The sequence below is a fragment of the Pygoscelis adeliae genome, unplaced genomic scaffold (assembly GCF_000699105.1).
Source record: "Pygoscelis adeliae isolate BGI_AS28 unplaced genomic scaffold, ASM69910v1 Scaffold399, whole genome shotgun sequence".
Lineage (NCBI taxonomy): Eukaryota > Metazoa > Chordata > Aves > Sphenisciformes > Spheniscidae > Pygoscelis > Pygoscelis adeliae.
This window is the reverse complement of record NW_008825609.1, coordinates 1,294,221-1,313,789: the sequence shown is the minus strand read 5'-3', so window position 1 is coordinate 1,313,789 and position 19,569 is coordinate 1,294,221. Positions and strand designations below refer to the sequence as shown.

Genomic DNA, 19,569 nt, shown 5'->3' with positions numbered 1-19,569 from the left:
TCGGCATCTCCCCGGGGCGGCCGGCGGCGTGGGTTTCGCACGGGCTCTGGGGGTGGTGGTGGGGTGTTTGCTCCTCTTCTCCTCCTCTTTTCCCAGCCACCTCCTCGGGGCTGGGCTCCGGCTCGCCATTCCTCGAAGAGCGCCTTTGGGCTGGCCGAAAGGGGAAGCGCTGCCTCCCCCCTGGCCCTCTGGCCTGGAGGGGCCGAGGCGGGCGGGAGGAGGGGTACCGGCTCCCAGACCCCTTCGCCCTCTCTTTCTCTCTCTGTCGAGCCTGCCTGCCGAGAAGCTGGTTGCAGCTTGCACAGCCGGCTTGGGTTTCTTGGGGAAACACTTTGATTTAAAGGCATAAATCTGCTGCCGAGGAGCAGAGCTCAAAACAGCGCAACTTCTGTGACCTGCTGTTGCGTCTTCCATCTGCATACTTGTGTCCCTGTGGCAAGCAAGCCAGTCCCAAATGAGAGAGATCAGTTTCTGCAAGAAACGTGGTTTGTTTTCTTTATTCAACCTAGGACGATCCAGATCTGTATCGGTATTTAGGCTCCTAAGCCCTTTGGTGCTGGAAATCAGACACTTGAGTATCTCTTGTGGATTCAACAATTCTCTTTTCCTGTTATCCTTCATTCAGCAGACCCTGAGCCTCCCATATTTCTGCTTGGAGGATTAACTTCTGCACAGCTCTCTCAGCCATCCTCCTTGCTGTGCTAGTTGGCTGTCTGAAATCGCATGATATCATTCTCGCCACAAGAAAGAAAAAAAAAACCCAAAACCCAAAGGAAGGTAAAAAGAGTGGGAGATTTCCTTCCCTCTGCCTTCATGCAACATGAACCTCTACGCTGCCCCTGGGAATGTTTGTGTGGCTGGGGTAGGAAAGCTGGACTTTATGCCAGCACCAGAGTGGCAGGTAACGGTGCACACTGGGGAGGAGAGATGGCTTCTAGGTCTCGGAGGATCTTTTGCTGTGCTTTGCCTTGCCAGCTAAAAGGATTTGTGCTGGCCTGTGAAGCAGATTTTATTTCTCAAGTGAAAATAGGTAAGGCTGGTTGAGTTGATACACAGCTGGGAAGATAGCTCCTTGCACATACCTGCTCCATCACAGCTTGTAGGACTTAATGGAGCAGGTTCACCACTGCTCTAAGGGTTTTCAGGCCATTGACTTCAGGGGGTCCCTCTTGCTTTATTTGGTTGACAGAGAGATTGCCTTGTTGCTAACGTATTTTCAGGGCTCCACATGGATGTGTGGAAGATACACGGAAGATACGCTTCTGCGATTCCCCTTTGGCTCCAGTACCTGTAGCCAAGGTGCTCCATGGGATTGTGCCCTTGAGAACTTCAGTTTGGTCACCGATGCTTGGGGCATGCACAGGGCAAATGGATCCCCAGGGAAACCCTCCTGTCCGACCCCAGGATCAGAGAGCATGTCCTAGGCTGTGAAAACTCTTGGTCCTCAGAGTTTCCCGTTGTCAGGGATGGGGAAAAAGGGAAGATGTGTGATAGTCAGGGGGATTGAAGAATGCTTCAGGGATGAAGATGACATCTTCCCTAGACTTCCTACTGTGTATGCTCCTCACTCGTTTATGTACCACTGCCTTCTGCCTCCTTGCATATCTAAGGCCCTGGGTGGACACTCAAGATCCCGCTGGACTGATTTGTATGTAAAATGGCTTCTGATGTATCTGAGTCCCATTTGTAAGACTACCGAATCATTTGCAGGATCATACCTCGACTCATATTCTCCCTTCTCTTTCCTTTTATTCTCCCAGCCCTGGAGAATGCCCCTCTCCAGGCCTGCAGCCTCTCAGAGCAGGAGGAGGAAGAAGACACCATCTGGGAGAAGATTGAGAGTGCACGGCACCAGCTGACCCGCTCCCTGAACCCTGCGAAGCTCACCCCATACCTGCGCCAGTGCCGCGTGATAGATGAGCAGGATGAGGAGGAGGTGCTGAATTCATGCCGATTCCCTTGCAAAAGCAACCAGACAGGTGGGAGAAAGCACAAACTTGAACTTAGATGGGCCTGGTTTGTGGGGGACAGCGTGGTTTTGACATGCAGTGGATGCTACCCAGCATGTGGTGTTGTGGCCTCCTGGTCCCTCCCACTGCAGTGCTACCCCGGCTTTGTTGTTCTCTGAGATGCTCTGCAGCCAGATGTCCCTCTCATCCTCTGTGGGCCTCCCCCTGGGTGCACACAGACGAGGGCAATGCTCCCACCCCATTCCCTCCTCCAGCCATTCCACCAAGCAGAACTGGTGGAGATGCTATTTCACATCACGAAGCTGGTCTATGCTGTTTTTGCTCTGGTTTGCAGGAAATTCATCCTAGCTCTTTATCCCTTCTTCCAGGTTACCTGATGGACATCCTCCGGCGCCGAGGGAAGCGAGGCTATGAAGCCTTCCTGGAGTCTTTAGAGTTTTACTACCCAGAGCACTACACCCGGCTAACAGGGAGGGAGCCAGCCCAGCGCTGCTCTATGATCCTGGGTAGGGGCACGTGCTCCGACCTCCCTTCAGCCGCTGCTCACATGAGAAGGGCCAGAAATCTGTGCATGTGCATGTATAAAGCCCTGGTTCATGCTACCTGTGTGCGAGGAACCCCGACAGCTCTGTGCACTGGATCTGGAAGGGAGGGGACCATATGTACACATGTGATGGACCGTGGTGCTGTAAGCCTGGGACAAGAAGGGCTGCAAACCCACAGGAGAGCTTGGCATCCCTTGATGGAAAACAGAGCATTGGGTTGCTTTTTTGGGGGTTACACCTGTCTCAGCAGCCAGGACCTGATTCTCCTTTGTCTCCCCCAGATGAGGAAGGCCCTGAGGGACTAACTCAGTTCCTGATGATGGAGGTGAAGAAGGTGAGGGCTCAACGGAAGGAGCACCTGCTGAAGGAGCACCAGCTCCAGGTGAAAAACCAGGCATTGGAACAAGAGCAGGCCCGGCTGAAGCAGGAGCTGCAGGAGCTCCTGAAGTTGCAGGAACGTTGGCAGCGGCTGAGAGAGGAGTGGGACACTAACAGCATGGAGCTGCTGAGGCTGAAGGACGAGAACTACATGATGGCCATGCGCTACGCGCAGCTCTGCGAGGAGAAAAACATGGCCGTGCTGCGGAGCCGGGACCTGCAGCTGGTGGTACGGCCCCGGGGAGTGCGGGGGTTGGTGGTGGGAGGTGGTGGGGGTCTGACGGACAAGGGAGATGCATGCAGATGTCCATGCGTGGTGGCCCATGAGCGTGAAGGAGCTGATGGCAGGCGGGATGGGTGTCGGGGTGCGTGCCCCCTGAGCAGGGCAGAGCATCCAAGTCATGGGCATGGCATGGGAGACTTGCTGCTGCCCTGGGGCAGCTGGAGATACATCACCTAGAGGAGACAGAACCAAATCCTCAGAGGAGCTGCCAGGGCGATGCCTTCCCTGGCATCTCTCAGCTCTCTCAGCCTGGCCGTTGGTACCATGAGATGCCCTGTCTGCTCCCGCACGCTCTCGCTGTCCTGCACAGCCTGCTCTGCTGATGGGTGCCTGCGCTGTGTCCGGGCAGCACAGGCACGCAGCAGGCAGCTGATTCTGTCAAGCTGTGGGTTTGTATTTACTCCTTCCCTGGGAAAGGGCTTGCATTTTCCTCTTTCTAGTGAGGATGGTGGCTGTGCAGCCACCCACGCACGGGGCACTGGGTGTGTGCATGCTGCCTGGAGCTGCCCAGTCCACCTTGCCGCTCATAGAAGCGTTTTGGCCTAGACTTCATCTCCCCCCCCCCCCTGCTCCCCACCGCCTCCTCATCTCTCTCATGACGTTTGGGAGAATCATACTGCATACCTGAAGGAATTCCTGACACTGCACTCCAGCTGCCAAGTTCTCACCTCCAGCAAACATGCGCCCATTTCCTGCCTGGGCAAGGACAGCCCCACCTTGAACCTATTAATAACCCAGTTTCCTCAGTGCTCTGCTGCCTCCTGGCATTCCCCCCACCAGTCTGGGCCTGGACCTCTCATGCAGCCCCGCGGTTACCTTTCATTCCTCATCCTGCTCTGCCGGCCTCGGAATACTCCCCTACTTTTTATGCGGTATTCCTACTTTTTATGTGGTATTCCTACCTTTTATGCGGTATTCCTGCCAATGCCAGCTTCCCTGGGCCTCCTCTGAGCAGGGAGGTGAATCTCTCGTGGGTGACTATGGGGTGCAGGAATCCTGCTGGAAGCAGGGTGGGCCACCAGGTCCCAGCCTGCCTTCCCCTCCTGGCTCCAGGGTCCAGAAGTGACCGGTCCCTGATCACTTGATGAACCTCATCAGTTGTTACAGGTCTGTGAGGACCTCCCTTACTCCTAAAAGTAACGGACCTCTCCTGTCTCCAGTGACATGTTGGTGGAGGAGTGTGAGAGCAGGCCAGGGTGTGATGATGCATCTGTGGTACCCTGCCGCTTCTAGCGTCTTGAGCCTCAAACGCTTCCTAGGCCAGGGGTGACCTCTCCGCACTGGATAGCCTCTAGTGTATTTTTCTGCTGCAGATTTGTTTCTCAGCTGTTCTAGGAGCCGGGAAGCCTTTGAGAGACAGGGTCAAGGCACTGAGGATGCCCCAAGGTAGCAAGAAAGTTGTTGCACCAAGAGAGCATCCTGGGACTGAATGCACTTATGCAAGTGCATCTTCCTCCTTTGCCCTGCAGGGAAAAGCTTTTGTGCACAGCTGTGCTAACCTTGGTCCAATGGCTTCGCGTGGTTGCCCAGCCCTCGCTTTCCTTGCCTCCAGACCCTTTTTCTGCCCAGCGTCTTCTCTGCTTCACTCTCCCACTAAGGCAGAGGTGCAGGGCTGTGTGTGTCAGACTATGTTTCTTCCCTGGGTTGCAGGTGGACCAGCTGAAATGCAAAGTGACCAGCCTAGAGGAGGAGTGCAGTCTGCTGCGGAAACAGGCGCCTCCGCCGTCGCAGCGAGAGGCGGAGGAGCAGGGCCACCCCGACGCTGTGTCTGAGCTGTGGGCTGAGAACCAGCGGCTCACGGCATCGCTGCAGGAGCTGCAGGGCATGTTGCAGGTACCTGACGGGGCAGGGCAGGCTCCAAGTCACCTCCTGTCCTGGTGAACCCCCAGTGCTGGTGACATGAGCACTGGAAAGATGGGGGACATTGCTGTCCCTTCCTCTGAGCATATTGCTTGGCTGTGGTGGCTGCCATTGCTTCTGGGTCTGGGCAGTGATGGGTCCTTGTTTCCAGCTCTGTCACTCTTGGATGTGCTCACAAGTGTGACTTTGTGCCTTGGAGTGCACAGTAGATTAATGCAGGAGTGATGATGGCAGTCGTCACTGCCCTGGTCTGGTGCTCCCTCGGTGCTTGTGGTGCAGTGAGGGTACCCTCTCACCTCCTAGACACCCAGTGAGGTCCCAGTGCCAGGCTCTGAGCAGATCCTGCTGGACATCCTGGAGCATGACTGGAAGGAAGCCCAAGATGACCGGCAGGATCTCTGCCAGAAACTCAACTCCCTCCAGAACGAGCTGCATTGGGCCGAAGAGCTGAGGGATAAGGTAGAGCAACCATCACCGCCCCCATCCCTGTACACTGAGCAGGGCCTGGAAGCGAGGGGAGGGAGGGGGCTGGAAGCCACAGCAGTTGCTTCCAGGAGGGCTAATGCTCGCTGCTCGCTGTTGCCAGTACCTCCAGGAGGTGGAAGATCTGCAGCTGAAGTACCGGACGCTGCAGAAGGACTGTGATCTCTACAAGCATCGTATGAACACAGTGCTGCTGCAGCTGGAGGAGATCGAAAAAGAGCGGGACCAGGTGAATTGCTCTCCCCGCCAGTTCTCCACTTCCCAGCAGGACCAAGGCTTTTGTCTCTGCTGTGGATACCCCCTTCCTTCCCCAGTGGATCTTCCCCATCCATGCCAGAGTGGGAGGTGGGGATTAGTAGTGCAGTTCTCTGCCTTTTCTCACTCTCAGCCTGGCTCCTTGCAGGCAATCCAGAGCCGCGATGGGGTGCAGCTACAATACTCCCAGAGCTTGATCGAGAAGGACCAGTACCGCAAACGGGTGCGGGCCCTGGAGGAGGAGAGGGACGAGCTCCTAAGCAAGCTGAGCCAGGCAGAAGGGCTGAACAGCACGCTGCAGGCACAACTGCAGCGGTGCCAAGGCAGCCGCAGCCTGGGCAAGGTGAGGGTGGCTAGAAAGAAGGGAGAACAGGGAAGGCAGAGGGGTTAGCACTGATTTCTGGGGGCTGCAATGGGATGATGGAGTCCCTTCTCTCCCAGATGTGCAGCTCTTCCTACTCCCTCTGCTCCAACCTTAGCAGCACCTGGAGCCTCGTAGACAACCCTACCAGCTTTACAACTGGACTTGTGGATGCACTGGGGGTTTCTGCTATCCCGTTCCCAGGGGATTCGGCCATTCAGAGCATGGTGAGCACTTGATCATGAGAGGCTGACCCTCAGCTGAGGGCAGTGGGGACCCACGCTGCTCAAGAAGGGCACAGAGGCGTCAGAGTGGGCTCATCATGGGGCTGTGACTTGGTAGAAGACTGGGCATGGGGCGGTGTGTAAGGTGGGAGCAGGTCGCAGGTGCGAAGCTTTCTTCTCAGTCTCTAACAAACCAGCCAACGCTGCACCAAAGCGTGTAACACTCAGCTGGGTGGGAAAGAGGGGGAAGCGAAACTCTCTTCATCCCATATGACATCCTAGAGATCAACAGCCCCGTGTAAGATGTTATCCTCCCCAAAAAACTGTTTAGTCTACACATGCTGGGGGAGAAATCCCAGCTCTTTTGAATCTTGTAGCAGCACCATATTGTTTTTAATGGAGTCAGGTTCTTGGCAATTTCCCTTTGACTCTTTGAGCCCTCCTCCTAGAGCATTCTCAAGTGGGTAGTCCTACAGGTTACTCACACCTCAGGGTGTGCGGTGGCTAAAAGTGAAATACAGTTACAAGGTTGGCTATTCCCTTCATCTGCTACTACTCCTATAGCTTGTACATTGCAAAGAGATGGGGATGCAGTGTTGTGCATCTCCATCCGTGCTCTCTCCTTGGGAAAACAAGATGCCCCTTGTTCGGTGGGAGGTGGATGATCCCTGAAGAGGCATGTGGTACCCTAGGAGCTGTTTGCAACCTCTCCCAAAGGGAGGGGAGAGGTGGTGCTGGGTGTTGGTGTTAGCAGGCATCTCTCTCTCACTCTGCCCAAGGAGGTGACTCCCGACAGTGAGAAGGATATCAACCGCCTTTCCACCTTCCCTTTTCCTCCTTGTATCGGCTCCATCCTCCGTCGGCAGCGGGAAGACAGGTGCATGCCCTACAAAAGGTGATTACTGGGGGCTGCTTGAGGCTGTGTCTCCTCTGGGGGGGTTGTAGGGGCCAGGGAGAGCAGGCTGGCAGGGGAGGGGGGAGCCTGGAGTGGGGACTGAGGGTGGGAAGGCTGGCTGGGAGCTGCGTGCTGGCTGGGGGGGTGCTTCTGGGGAGTGAGGGAAGGCTATGGGGATAAGGTTGAGAACAGGATGCAAACAGGCTTTGGAAAAGCTGCTGCGTCACAGCTCACCTTTGTGTCTCCTTTGTAGCTTGTCCTGTGGCTCCTTTAGCAGCATTGAAGATGCAACAGGTACCAGGGTGGGGGCTTTCCCCAAAGGGCTTAGCTAAAAAGAAGTGGTGGCTGTGGGGAGAGGGGCTGGACAACTGACCCTCCCTCACGCCTTTGGTTTGTGCAGCTCACTGCGAGGGCTCTGCACCTGTAGCAGGGTGCTGTGGACCCACACGTCCCCTCCGCTGCTATGCCAGGCACAGCAGCTGGAAAAGCTGGCTTGTCCTCTGCAGAACAGGTAGCTATTCACATCAGCTCTATTTAATTCATGGAGAGCTGCATTTGACGGAGAACTTGACGTGGAGTTGAGGGAGTAGGTAACAGAAGAGAGAAATGCCTTCGCCCTGGGGTGTTATTGGGTTGTACAACCCTGGGTGATGGGTTGCAAATCTCCTGGAATAGAGCTCCTGGTGCTGGCAGGTCCTGTGGTGGGTGCTGGTGGCTGATCTCCTTCGGGCACATCCAGGTGGCCATGGCTGCTGCTGCCTTCTGACCGAAACGCTAATGAAGGGAGCAAAGATTTGCTTGTTCTCAGGAGACACAGGAAACCCTTTCCAGGAGGGTGACCATTCAAAGCCTCCCTGCAGCCTCAATTTCCAATAGTCAGATGCTACAAAATGTCCAGGAGGGGGGTGACAGACCCTTGCCACCCCAAGAATGTGAGCTCCCTGCAGTGCTCGGAGAGGTGATGTGCCCCCTCTCTCCCTCTTGCTCTCTTTCCTAGGCAGTGGTTTTGCTAGCGCCTCCCTTGGGGCCTTCTCCTCTTCTTCCAGCAGCACCTACGCCAGGGTGAAGTCGGAGATCTGCTTGTCCACGCTTCCCAGCCGTGAGGAGGTCACCAGGAGGTGACTGCTGCTCTCTGAGCTAGGCACTCTGAACCGGCTGCTTGGGGGGATGTTTTGTGGTGCTGAGGGACCACGCTTGGGAGGTCTTTCCTTACTGCCTCCCCCTTTGCGGGCTCTTTATCGCTAGTGGGAGAGGAGAGAAATGACGATCCTATAGTCCTTGCTTCCTAGCAGGACCCCATTTTTTTGTCCTGTCCCATATGTTATGGCTGAGGTGGGGATGTTGCCCTGGGCAGGACACACATCTGTCTAGGTAGGGAGAGGTCCAGGGGAGCCCAGCTTGGCTTTGGTGTTGGGGCTGGTGAGGTGGAACGGGTCATGGGGGTTCATAAGCTCTGTGTGTGTGCCCTGGTGATGGCTGTGAATCGTGAGCCCTGTACCTCACGGCCCTCAGTACAATAAACACCCTGTAGCTTGACACAAGGTGTGGGGGACCGGCTCTTAGAAAAGGCAGCAAACTTCAGTTGCTGGACTTGGTGTTTCTCCTTGCCAGGTCACTGGTGGTACAGCTCACTAGCGTGGGTCACCCCAGCAACCCCCCACCCCAGGAGAAGAGGCTTGGAGCAGACATCTCCATCCTTGGAGGGAACAGGACAGGGATTTACGTCCAGTGGGTCAAGCCAAGCTCACGGGCCGAAGATGCAGGACTCAGGGAGGGGTGCCGGCTCATTGAGGTGAGTCTGGGAACGGGCTCGCTTTGTGGGTTTGCAAGGCATCTGGGATGATGCAAGGAATGCGGAGCGAGCCCCAGTGCAAGCTGGCAGCTACCCAGCTTGAAGTCCAGCTCCATTTCTCTTGTTTCCCAGGACTGCTCCCTGCCTAGAGCTTTATGCAGCACAAACACCCATCCAGGTCTCATGGCACTCGAGTGTACCTGTGCATGTAAAAATGCTGAGACCTTCTGAAACACTTCTTTCAGCTCTGGGCGGGGGGACAAACAAAAAGGAGTCACACAGATTAAGATGGCAATGTGGCTATATGTCCCTGGAGTTTTCTGTCACCTTGTAGTATTTCAGAGCAGTTTGCATCCTGCACATGTCCGTTGCGAAGCGATCAATTCTAGAATGAGATTTCTCAGGCCTTCATGACCTTTCTGAGCTATAGAGAATAATTGCTCTGAAGTAAGCTCCTGGAGGGAGGGAAGAATGACACCACTTGAAATTCAGCTACGCTACTTGAATTAATATCCCACCTGTAACTGAAAATAAACCAGCTCTCCCGCCCCCACTCCCACACGTGTTCATGCACACACGTTTGCTTTCACAGCAGCCCGGCGTCTGGACTGGGTAGTGGTTGGCAGCAGGTATTTCAGAGGCAGAGGAGGGAACCAGAGGCAGATTGAGGATGCCTTGTCCTCAGGTAGAGCTTTCCCTGGGCCTGCCTCGCTCTGTAACATCTCTTGGGTAACCCTGATGGGTGAGGTAGCTGGGGGCAGAGCCTGCTCTTCCAGCCTCTAGGTCTAACAGCATCAGGTCCTTGCTAGCTGAGGGTGCCGTCGCTGAAGGAAGAGGTGCTTTCTCTGGAGAACTGCACGCGGGAGGTCGCCTACCTGAGCCTGCTGCATTGGGATGAGCCCTCCAGTCTTGTCTTCCAGCTGGACCTGGAAGGTAAGGCCCTGGCAGCTGGGTCTCCTTTGAGTCTGAGCTCTCTGCCTCCCTTTCCAGACCCTCCACCCAGCCCTGGAGGTAAATCTCAGTTATTCTCTCTCCTCTCCTGTTTGGTCCTAGGCCACCATGTGTGACACGGGTTGGCCGTAGCTCCGGTAGCTTTCCCTGTCTGGTGTGACATGTGCATCCTCTGAGTTAAAGGATGGAGGTACAGACCTTCTGTCTGTTTGCCTCCTCTGCACCCCCCATCCCAATCTGTAGCATCACAGCTGTGCTGGGGACTTGCCTATCTTGTTGGTGACGGTTGTCTCCTGTGTCCCCACTGATGACTTATATCTCCTGCTTCAGGATACCAGCCTCTGCGGGAAGCCCTAGAAGAAGGGAAGAAGTTTTCTGGAGACTCGTTCTATGTACGCACCAACCTGTCCCTCCTGGAGCCATCAGACCCTTACGCGCTGTGCGTCAAGTGTCGGGAGATCCTCCATGTCACAGACACCATGCACAAAGGGCGGCTGGAGTGGTACTGTTCCCGCGTCGATCCCTTGACCATGCGTGACCTGGACAAGGGGACAGTGCCCAACTACAGCAGGTAACCAGGGCGAGGAGGAAGGCAGGAGGGGTACCTGGGGCACCTGCCCCATTTATCTGTGGTGAGAATCCCCTAGGAGTCCTGAGGGGTGCAGACTCGCCTCTTCATAGTGTGGGCTGCCCAAGCCTTGTGTGGGGGACCAGTGTGGTAGTGTTTGGGTGCCTTTGAGAGAATGGGAGGTTGAGTGAGGGCTTTGATACGCCTGTGTTTCAGCAGGTCTCTGTCGGGTTTGGCGAAGAGGGTCACAGCAGGCTTACGATCCCTGGGGGCTCTAGAGTTGCTTGAGTGCAACCCCTCTGTCTTTTCAGGGCTCATCAGCTTTTGAAGATCCAGGATAAGGGCCAGATGCCTGGGCAGCAGAGGGGCCACAGAAATAACGTAAGCCAAAGAGGCCAGCAGTGAGCACCATGTGTGTGTGCCTATGGCCACCCCACCACCTCAGCACGCAATCTGTCCCACTCTGTTGGTAAACCAACTCGTATAGAGGTGGCAGCTGGGTTAGCAAGCAGAGCAGGGGCTTATAGCCCAGGCAGTGTTACTGCTCTGTGGCTGCTTTCCTACCCCCTCCCCACTTCCCAGACTGAACCTGATGGGCGGCAGACCCGGTCCTGTGCTTTTTGTATGTGTGCTCCATCCCCTTTGACAGCGGGTGTTCTGCAGCCAGCTCTGTGTGTGTGTGTGTTTGAAATTGTCTATGATCTCAGCTTTATTGCCCTCACTTTCTCCTCAGCTAAAGAAACGAGCCTTGGACCAACTGCGCCTGGTGAAACCCAAACCACAGAGGAGCCCAGAACAGCCCCCTCAGCAGCTGTGGCTGGACCCCTGCTCAGGTGAGCTGTTACCCTGCACCTGCCCTTCACCTGTGGAGACCCAGTCGTCCCCTGTGAGCACTGAAGGGACACTGGCGTCTGGGATGCCTCAGTCTCTTTGCCCAGGATCCCTCTAATAACCCTACTAATGGGATTTTGGGAAGCCCATGCTCCTTTTCCTAGGCTTTATGGGGCTTTCCATTGCTTCTGTGGTTCTTGGGGTCATCTAACTTTTTGTGGAGAATAAACCAGTGTGTTACTCAAGGGAGTCCCAGGAAATGGGCAAGGGGGGCTACAGCCAGGCTATCTGCCTGTGGGTGAGTGTTGTAACCAGGGTAGGATCTCTCCTGGGACATAAGATGGTTGATAGGTGCCTCCATGAGTCAGGATGAGGTGGTGGTACCGGAAGAACAGGATGGTCTGTGGGCTAGTGGCAGCCTCATCTCCCATGTTCTCACCTTTGGCTTTCTCTTCTTCATTCCTGTCTTCCAGACCCGGACATGAGCCTGAAACCTTACAGCCTGGTGCGCCCTGTGGTGGTCAAGACACCCCGTCCTGTGGTGCTGTCGCCTAACTGCATCGCACCACGGCTCATCAGGAACCTGCTGGACTTGCCCACCTCTCGCCTGGACTTCCACATGTGCCCAGCAGGTAGGCAGCAATGAGTGGTTGACATGTCCAAGGCTGTTTTAGGAGCCTGTGGCTACCTGTGAGGTAGAGTACACAAGCCTCCTACTTCCCAGGGCTGCTTTCCCATTTTACCTCCTGCCACTTCTTAGCCATACGGTGGAAAGCCAAGATGTTGCTCAAGTATGTCACTTCTGCAGAGGCCTTGGTGAGTCCAATTCAGGGAAGAGGTGCTCTTAGTCCTGGAAGTATGAGACGTGGGACTCTTGGAGAGGACATGAGGCATCTCTTCAGTGGCTAAGTGTGGGGGTCTCTCAGTCTTCCCAGACAATACCCGTTGACAGGTCAACTTTTTGGGCTGAGTATCTTCAAGATGTTCCCTCCTATTTTTAACTGTGTCCTATCCCTTTGGCCCACAGGGAAGCCACCCCTCCCTTCTGGTCTCCTGGGGCATGGGGATCCTCTCTCTTCCCTTGAGTGGGTGGCGGTGGCATTGCCTTGCTACTCTGGGTGGCTCTTCCCAGAGATGAAACCCCTGGCTGAGGTGGGATCTGCAGGTTGACTTCATACCAGTTCTTCCTTCCCAGGAATGAGAGGACCCAGCCTTAGTGCTGCTGTCCCCTTCCTTCTGCCAGCAGTGTGAGGCTGACACACCGCTGCAGAGGCTGCTGGGGAAAGGGCTTTTTTCCCATAGGGAATTTTCACAGAGGACAACTCCTTCTTTCCCCCTTCTTCCTCCCTTCTCCATCTGTCTCCTTTCCCCGTGTTTAGAGTTCTCCCTTTGCTAACTGCAGGACTGAAAAATGAGTCGGTATATTTTTTTGGGGTGGTGGTGATGGACGTAGTGAAAAATCTCTGGTTTGCTGAAGAAGGACGGCTCTGCAGATTTTGGCCACTGGGCTCCTTATCTGAGTGACTTGGCCATATATCCTGTCCTACTGAGCCCTCTGCAGGGTCCTCCTCACATTGCATGGGGACATGCTTTGAAGCCATTACTGCAGCTGGGGACTTTACACCTAGGGCAAAAACTCTGTTCTCCTCTGCCAGTTTTGCCTGTTGCGAGGGAAGGAAGGTGATCTGGGAGCCCCGAGCTGTTTCTCTTTTCTTCGCTGCCTGTATTTTCCCTTGGAGAACTCCCCAGCCAGTGCAGAGCCTGCTGCTCCCAAAGGACAGATGGCTTTGTGGTATCCAGCTCTACCTGAGAAGTACCCTGTGTCACCAGGCAGAGGTAGCAGAGGACGCCCAGTCAGCCTGGGGCTTGGGAGAGCTGGAACATGCTCTGGACCCAATTCCAGGCATGCCTTTTCCTAAATACTTTACTTTATTTCTGTCTTAGGGGTGAGCAGCTCCTAAAAGCCTTGTTAGGTTCCCTGCTTGTGTTTCAGTGGCAGTGTGGGCAGCTGCCTAGAGCAGCATGGTCAGCAGGTAGAGCCCGGCGCCTGCTTCAGCCACGCCAGGCTGCAGAGCCTGTGGCTGCCAAGTGAGGTCTCTGTGTGTGCATTGTCTCGTCTTCTGGTGGGAGTTACCAGAGGCACCTGGCAGTCATTGCTTTGACCACGCCGGACCTCGCTGTCCTGCCAGCTCTGCCCCCAGTTCTCTCCCTCAGCATCACCTCTCTGCTCCTCTCCTGCCTGGTGTTGCCTTGGCTGCTGGGTGCTGTCGTTCTGCCTCTGAGCGGGGGGAGCTGGCTCAGGCTACCACCGACAAAAGGAGGTTCAGCTTGCCCGAATCTTCCTCTCACTCTCCTGCGCCAAGACACGTGCTCCCCTTGCTTCCCCAGCCCTGCCACTCACTGGAGCCATCTACAAGCCCATGCAGCTCACAAACCCTGCAGAAAACCTACCTGGCAAATTAAAGTGATTATTTTTCTGCCATCTCTCTTACGGAGAGGGTGGGACAGTGTGGCAGTGGGGAAGGGGGAATACTGGCTGGGAGCTGGCTTAGGCTGCTGCGGTACCGCAACACAAGCGCTGCTCTTGCCCTGCAAGGTGTCTTCAGCTGTGATATCTTGCTTGTTCTGTACACAGAAAGGTGCAGGAGATCCATGCCAATGTGTAATGTTGTATAATTAGACTCAGTCTCCAGAATCCATAAACAGTGAACTCAATAAGCATCAGCGCGGCAGCAAACGTGCGGGATCTGAGGTAGAAAGTGCATGCGAAAGGGAGAAGGGGCTGACGTTTCCCTTTTCATATCTCCTCTTGGCTCGCAGAGAAGCTGACAGAAGGGGATCCCAGCACTACCCACGGAGAGGAGCACCCTGTGTCTAGAAGTGCCCCCCAGGACTGGAGGGAGAGCAGGCAAATCCGCATGATCCGAGAGGCGATGGAGAAGGTGCTGAGCTGTTTGGTGTGGGGAGAGAGGGCCAGGGTGGGGCATCCCATTCAGATTGGAGGAGAGGAGGGGACAGCGGAGCAGGGGAAGAGGGAGGGCGGTGTGGTGATAGAGAAGGAGCTGCTTGCTTGGGGACTGTGTAATTTGGAGGGTGTTTCAGGTCCAGGTGCTGTGGGGTTGCGGAGCAGCAGATACGGACTTCTCCCTGAGTCTCTGTTGAGCTCAGGTGAAAGAAATGGCAACTGGGGATTTGTGGGGGAGGTGGTGGGAAATGCCATACACGGAATTGACTTCCCTGCTCTCACATTCCTCTTCTTCACCAAAGCGGCAACAGCTCTGCTCGGGGCAGATGGAGAAATATGGGGCTGTGGGTGACAACGGTGACAAAGGGGATGTGAAGATGGGCTGTGGCTGAGCAAGGGGTCTGGTGGGCTCTTGGGTTGGTGGTGATGGAGTGGGTGACCCTGCTCTTTCATTCTCCCCTTCCCTCTTGGCCCTGTCTGTAAATCCCACATTTAATGGAATTACTATTGGAAAAGCAATGATATTTCACAGTATGGGGTTTGATTTAATGTAACTGTCAGGGGCTGGGGTTATTTTTTCTCCATTTAAATCAGTAAATCTGTTCAATTTCCCTTCCAGAATAAACACTGCCTGCTAGAGCTGGGAGTTCAGAGTGTGAGGGATCTAATTAAAAGTGAAATATACCCCGTCGTTATCCATGTCGAGGTCACAGAGAAGAACGTTAGAGGACTCAGGTAAGAAAAGACAGAGTGGCATGGATGAAGGGTATTGCAGGAGGAGAGAGAAGGGAGAAGCAAGGACTGGGGTGGGAGCACTAGCTCTGTGTGTTGGGGTGGGCTGCTGTGAGGGGAAAAAAGGGCAGAAAAATTGGCTTTGTGTGCATGTGAGGGAGTTCCTGGGTGTTTTTGCCACGCTGTCTGTCTATGCCAAGGGTAACACTTGTCCCTGTGTTTTCCCCAGGAGCTTGCTGGGGAAGGTGGGACAGCGGGACTCAGAGGTGCTGAAGGTGTGCCGCGGTGCGGAGCAGGCTCTCCACACTCTGCCATGCTCCTGGGCCCGCGTGGAGCCCCACGCCTGGAGCCACGCTGAGGAGCTGCCCAAGGTGGTTCGGGGATGCATCTTCCAGGAGCAAACCCGCCCACTGTGGATCGAGGAGGGCGACGACTGAGCTGGGGGTAGCAGAGCGGGCACTGCCAGCTACCATCCCCAAGAGATATTCTCGGAGGTCCCTGCCTCCCCAAGCTCCTCCAGGTAGCGTGTCCTTCCTCCCCGAGGGGATGCCGGCAGCAAAGGCCCACAGGGGTAGCCTTTCTGGTCCCTTTGAGGCCACCAAGAGCCAGGGCATAACACATGCTGCCTCCCCAGTCTGAGCTTTCCATATTTTATTGGAGAGATATCTTCCACCATCATGGTGGAAAGCACCCTTGTGAGCTGTTCCCCATCACCTTGGGCTGCCATTGTCTGGTACGTGGTCAGATCGCCAGATGGGGAATGTGAGGGAACCGTGTAGGATCAGGCTGTGTAGGAGCATATCTCACAAACATTTTAAGCCCTTCCCCCATCACCTCCGTCTCTCCTGCCCTGCGGCACTGTGTGCTCTGTGTCCCCTCTTCCCCTGTCTACCTCGCCTCCGGCCCCACAGTGCAGGGAGCACAGCTCATGTGCCAACGCCCTGCCGCGGCTGAAGTGACACTAAGCTTGCAACAAACCCTCGTTTTATTGGAGCTGTACTCTTTATTGCTTGTAAATTATTAATGGAGCCTTTTATTGGCAAACCACATATAAAGGAGAATTAAATACCATTCATCATGGGAATGGGTGGCAGGCTATGGGCTTGTGTGTTACTGGGAGGATTCGGGTGATGCACAACAGTGTGTTTTTCTCCTCGTCTAGCTGAGGCCCAACTGCCCAGGCCTCCAGGGGAAGGAGGGAGCACTGCTCTTGCTGTTGTAGGGCAGCAAGTGGTGTGGGGAGAGGGCAGGCGGGGTGTGCCACAGACCTAGCTCCCTCCCATTTCTACTTGCCCCCTGTTTTTCAGTCCCTTGCCTCTCCCTAGTGCTGATGTTGGCAAGGTTGCTCTGGGAAAGCCAGGGAAGAGCTCACTTGATGTGTCTGGCTGAGGGCCCTAGAGCTTCGCATCCCTCCATGCCCTGGTTATCATGAAGTGACAAGCCAGCTGCCTTGTCCTCCTGGGGGACAGTAGTGAGACTGAGCCCAGCCACACTGCCAGGAAAGTGGAGATCCTCTTGCCCCTCCAATGGGGGCTGTTCTCACCCTGACATGGGGCTGAGTGCAGGTTCAGATTCTGGCAGAGGGAAGATGGAGGGTTTGGGTATCAGCAGCCGTGCTCACCCACCCTGGCACGGTCCTGACTCCTAACCAACTGCTGTTATTAGCCCTGCTGTGGGAAAGGGGGGCCAGGATACCCACGCCATGGAGAGGTGGTGGTTGTGGTGGTAGATGGTCTTTCCTGGGGCATGCAAGAGGAAAATGGAGTCTATGGCTCTGGGAGGCTTCGTGGGGCACGAGCCCTGGCAGACGGCTGAGCCCACTGCTCCTGGGGTCAATGGGAGAAGATGGGCAACCAGCCCCAGAGAGTCAAGTCCTCTCTGTATCTTCCTTGCCCCTGCGCTTAGGGCACTGCTAGTGCCATGCACGTTCGAAGCTCTGAGCAAAGATTAACTTGTTATCTTCACGGGTCCCCTGTGAGGTGTTATTTCAGGCTCTAAACCAGTTGCCTGTGTCTTTTATGAGGACGAGAGTGAATGGGGGGAGGAAAGAAAATGAAAAGATTTTAACCTGCAGTCACTCAAATGTAGAGCAAAGTCCCAGCTCTGCCCTGGAGCAATGCGGCTCTGCTCCCGGGATGGGGGAACTGGTGTAACACATGGCTCCAGATGAAAGCTCCCAAATGACATCCACTCCAGGGGATGCAGCCCGAGCATCCCGGCACAGCCAGTGCCCTGGGAGGGTGCTTGCCCTGCAGGCAAACAAAGTGGGACTCTTGTTGAGCTGATGAGAAGACAAGTCCCAAAGCAAGCTCCCATCCACCCCGGACTGGATTTGGAGATTAGAACCCACATCTTTGTGGGGAAAAAAGTAGCGCTTGAGAACCCAGGGAAAATATTCCACGTGAGGCACTCTGATTCGGGGCTTGACAACTCCTCCTGCTCCTGCTGGCACTGGGAACCATCCCCAGCCTTATGACCTAGGCTGAGGGTGGTTAAGAGCAAGCCCCCCCATTTTGGGTAGTCAGGCTGCGCTCCCAGCTTGGTGCCTGCTAACCCCCACCCCAAATAAACAGACGTCCCTCAGCACCTCCTTAGGCCATCAGTGTTGCCAGGAGGGAAAGGGACGCGGAGGAAGGTTGCTGGGAGGCAGATTGGCAGTGCCCAGCTCTCCAAGCAGCAGGCAGCACTGCCTCGCCTGCTCCCAGGCTTCTTACAGGTCCTCTCTTTATCCATCTTGTCTCCTCTGAGGCTTTCAAAATCCAGCTTCAAATCGTTCTGGACACGGGTGAGAAGCGGGGCAGAGGGCTCCAAGGCAAACATTAATGACCCTCCCACTGCCCTACACACCCCCCAGCCCACCTCTTTTGTACCTCTGGGGGGGTGGCTGCCTGCTCGGAGGAATGAGTCACGGGTTAGGTAACAGGCAGAATGCAATTAGCAGCCCTGGGCACCAATTACCAGCTGTAACAGCCTTGTGCAAGCCCCTGTAATGAGTCACCGAGAGCAAGATTTCTCCCTCCAGGGACGGGATCGGCAAGGCGGCGTGTGTGTCGCCCTGGGAAGTCGCCAGCCCTTTCCACGCTGCCCCCCTGGCCCGGCAGAGCTGCAGCAGTCTGGGGTCTCTGTCCCATGCACCGCCCCCCCCCCCGAGGATGGGTCAGCCAGCTCGCCCCGGGGCAGGACTGGGCACTGAATGGCCCCCCCATCCCTGGCACCCCAGCAGAAAAAGGTGTCTCACAGCACAAGAAGCAGGCTGTGCTCACCTCTAGCATCGGGCATGTTCTGGTTTGTACGTGGTTGGGTCTGACCTGTTCTGCTGCCCGGCGCCATGCTCTGTACAAGGCAGCTTTGAATCGTATTTGTATGTCTTTTGGGGACATCGCTAAGGATCCTCTGCCTGTGTCCCCCTTTCCCTCCCAGCTGATCTTCTAGGCCAGGGCTAGGAGGTGCTGCAGGATGCCTGGGAGCCATGGAAGCTGCCTTTACAGCTGCCTGGGGCTGCCGGCGTGTGGCTGAGGCACTCGGAGAGGTTGATTTCTGGTTCAGGAGCAGTGGCTAGCCATGGGAACAATCCCAGTATTTAGCACAAAGGCAGCTGATCAGTCATACCAGCTTCACATCCCTGCAGTAATGTAAGGCCTGAAGGTGAATGACTCCCCCCGCCCTGCCCCAAATCAGTGTAAGAAAGCATTGCTTTTCAAAGGCATCTAAATATAAAACCTGCAGGGACCCTCCAAAGGGATATGGGAGACGCTCTGGAGGTGTTCTTGCTTCAGGGGAAGGCTAGGAGTCTTGGAGACTGGGAGAAATACATGGGAGGAGGGAGGAGAAGTGGATTCAGTGGTTTCTTCCTTACAAAAGAAAGGGACAGGGCTGGGGTGGCGTGAACGTGTGTGCATGAGCACACAGTTTTAGCCCTGCAGGGAGGTCTTCCCTGTGTGCCTGGAAAGTGTCTGTGTCTGGACACACGGTGGGAGTATGGAACAGAGGGACCCTGATCCCTTCCCTGACCCCCTTTTCTAAGGTCCCATGATCTGACATGTACATGGGGGGGGCCCTTTGCCACATGGAGCCATGTCCCCCCCCCATTTCCCCCAGGTCCCCATCTTATTACTTTTTATTTTTTTGGTATGCTGAGATTGGATGCCCACAGCTTGCAGCTCCCTGAGGAGGCGCTCTGATTTCAGCAGCTTATGTAGAGCACTACCACCCTGCTGTCCCCACGCTCGCTGCCACAGGGAAGCTGGGGTGGGGGTGCGGGTGTCATCCCCCTCCTGGGCTGGTTGCCTCTCTGTACTCCCCGGCTGCTCTGTAAAGTGGCCTAGAGGTAGTGTGAGGGGGACCTTCATGGTCATCCACCCTGTATCTGACTGAACCAGCAACAGCACACTGCAATCTGCGATGCTGACCCCAAAATTTCGCATCTGCAGTGGTCTTTGCCCTAGGGGGATCTTTCATGCCTTTCAGGGTCTCTGA

General features: G+C 55.5%; 1 protein-coding gene across 1 annotated transcript in view; it reads left to right on the top strand.

Annotated features, from left to right (window-relative positions):
- Nucleotides 1–15,530, top strand: part of CARD10 (caspase recruitment domain family, member 10) — a 24,491-nt gene extending 8,961 nt beyond the window's left edge. The window contains exons 2-21 of the mRNA XM_009332660.1: nt 1,761–1,979; nt 2,339–2,476; nt 2,797–3,122; nt 4,827–5,009; nt 5,340–5,495; nt 5,623–5,748; nt 5,923–6,117; nt 6,216–6,362; nt 7,139–7,254; nt 7,508–7,548; nt 8,252–8,372; nt 8,866–9,046; nt 9,856–9,979; nt 10,328–10,568; nt 10,877–10,946; nt 11,299–11,398; nt 11,870–12,028; nt 14,217–14,338; nt 14,981–15,096; nt 15,323–15,530. Coding sequence (XP_009330935.1) covers nt 1,761–1,979; nt 2,339–2,476; nt 2,797–3,122; nt 4,827–5,009; nt 5,340–5,495; nt 5,623–5,748; nt 5,923–6,117; nt 6,216–6,362; nt 7,139–7,254; nt 7,508–7,548; nt 8,252–8,372; nt 8,866–9,046; nt 9,856–9,979; nt 10,328–10,568; nt 10,877–10,946; nt 11,299–11,398; nt 11,870–12,028; nt 14,217–14,338; nt 14,981–15,096; nt 15,323–15,530 — 3,089 coding nt within the window. The remainder of the gene's footprint in view (nt 1–1,760; nt 1,980–2,338; nt 2,477–2,796; nt 3,123–4,826; nt 5,010–5,339; nt 5,496–5,622; nt 5,749–5,922; nt 6,118–6,215; nt 6,363–7,138; nt 7,255–7,507; nt 7,549–8,251; nt 8,373–8,865; nt 9,047–9,855; nt 9,980–10,327; nt 10,569–10,876; nt 10,947–11,298; nt 11,399–11,869; nt 12,029–14,216; nt 14,339–14,980; nt 15,097–15,322) is intronic.
- The last annotated feature ends 4,039 nt before the right edge of the window (nt 15,531–19,569 follow it).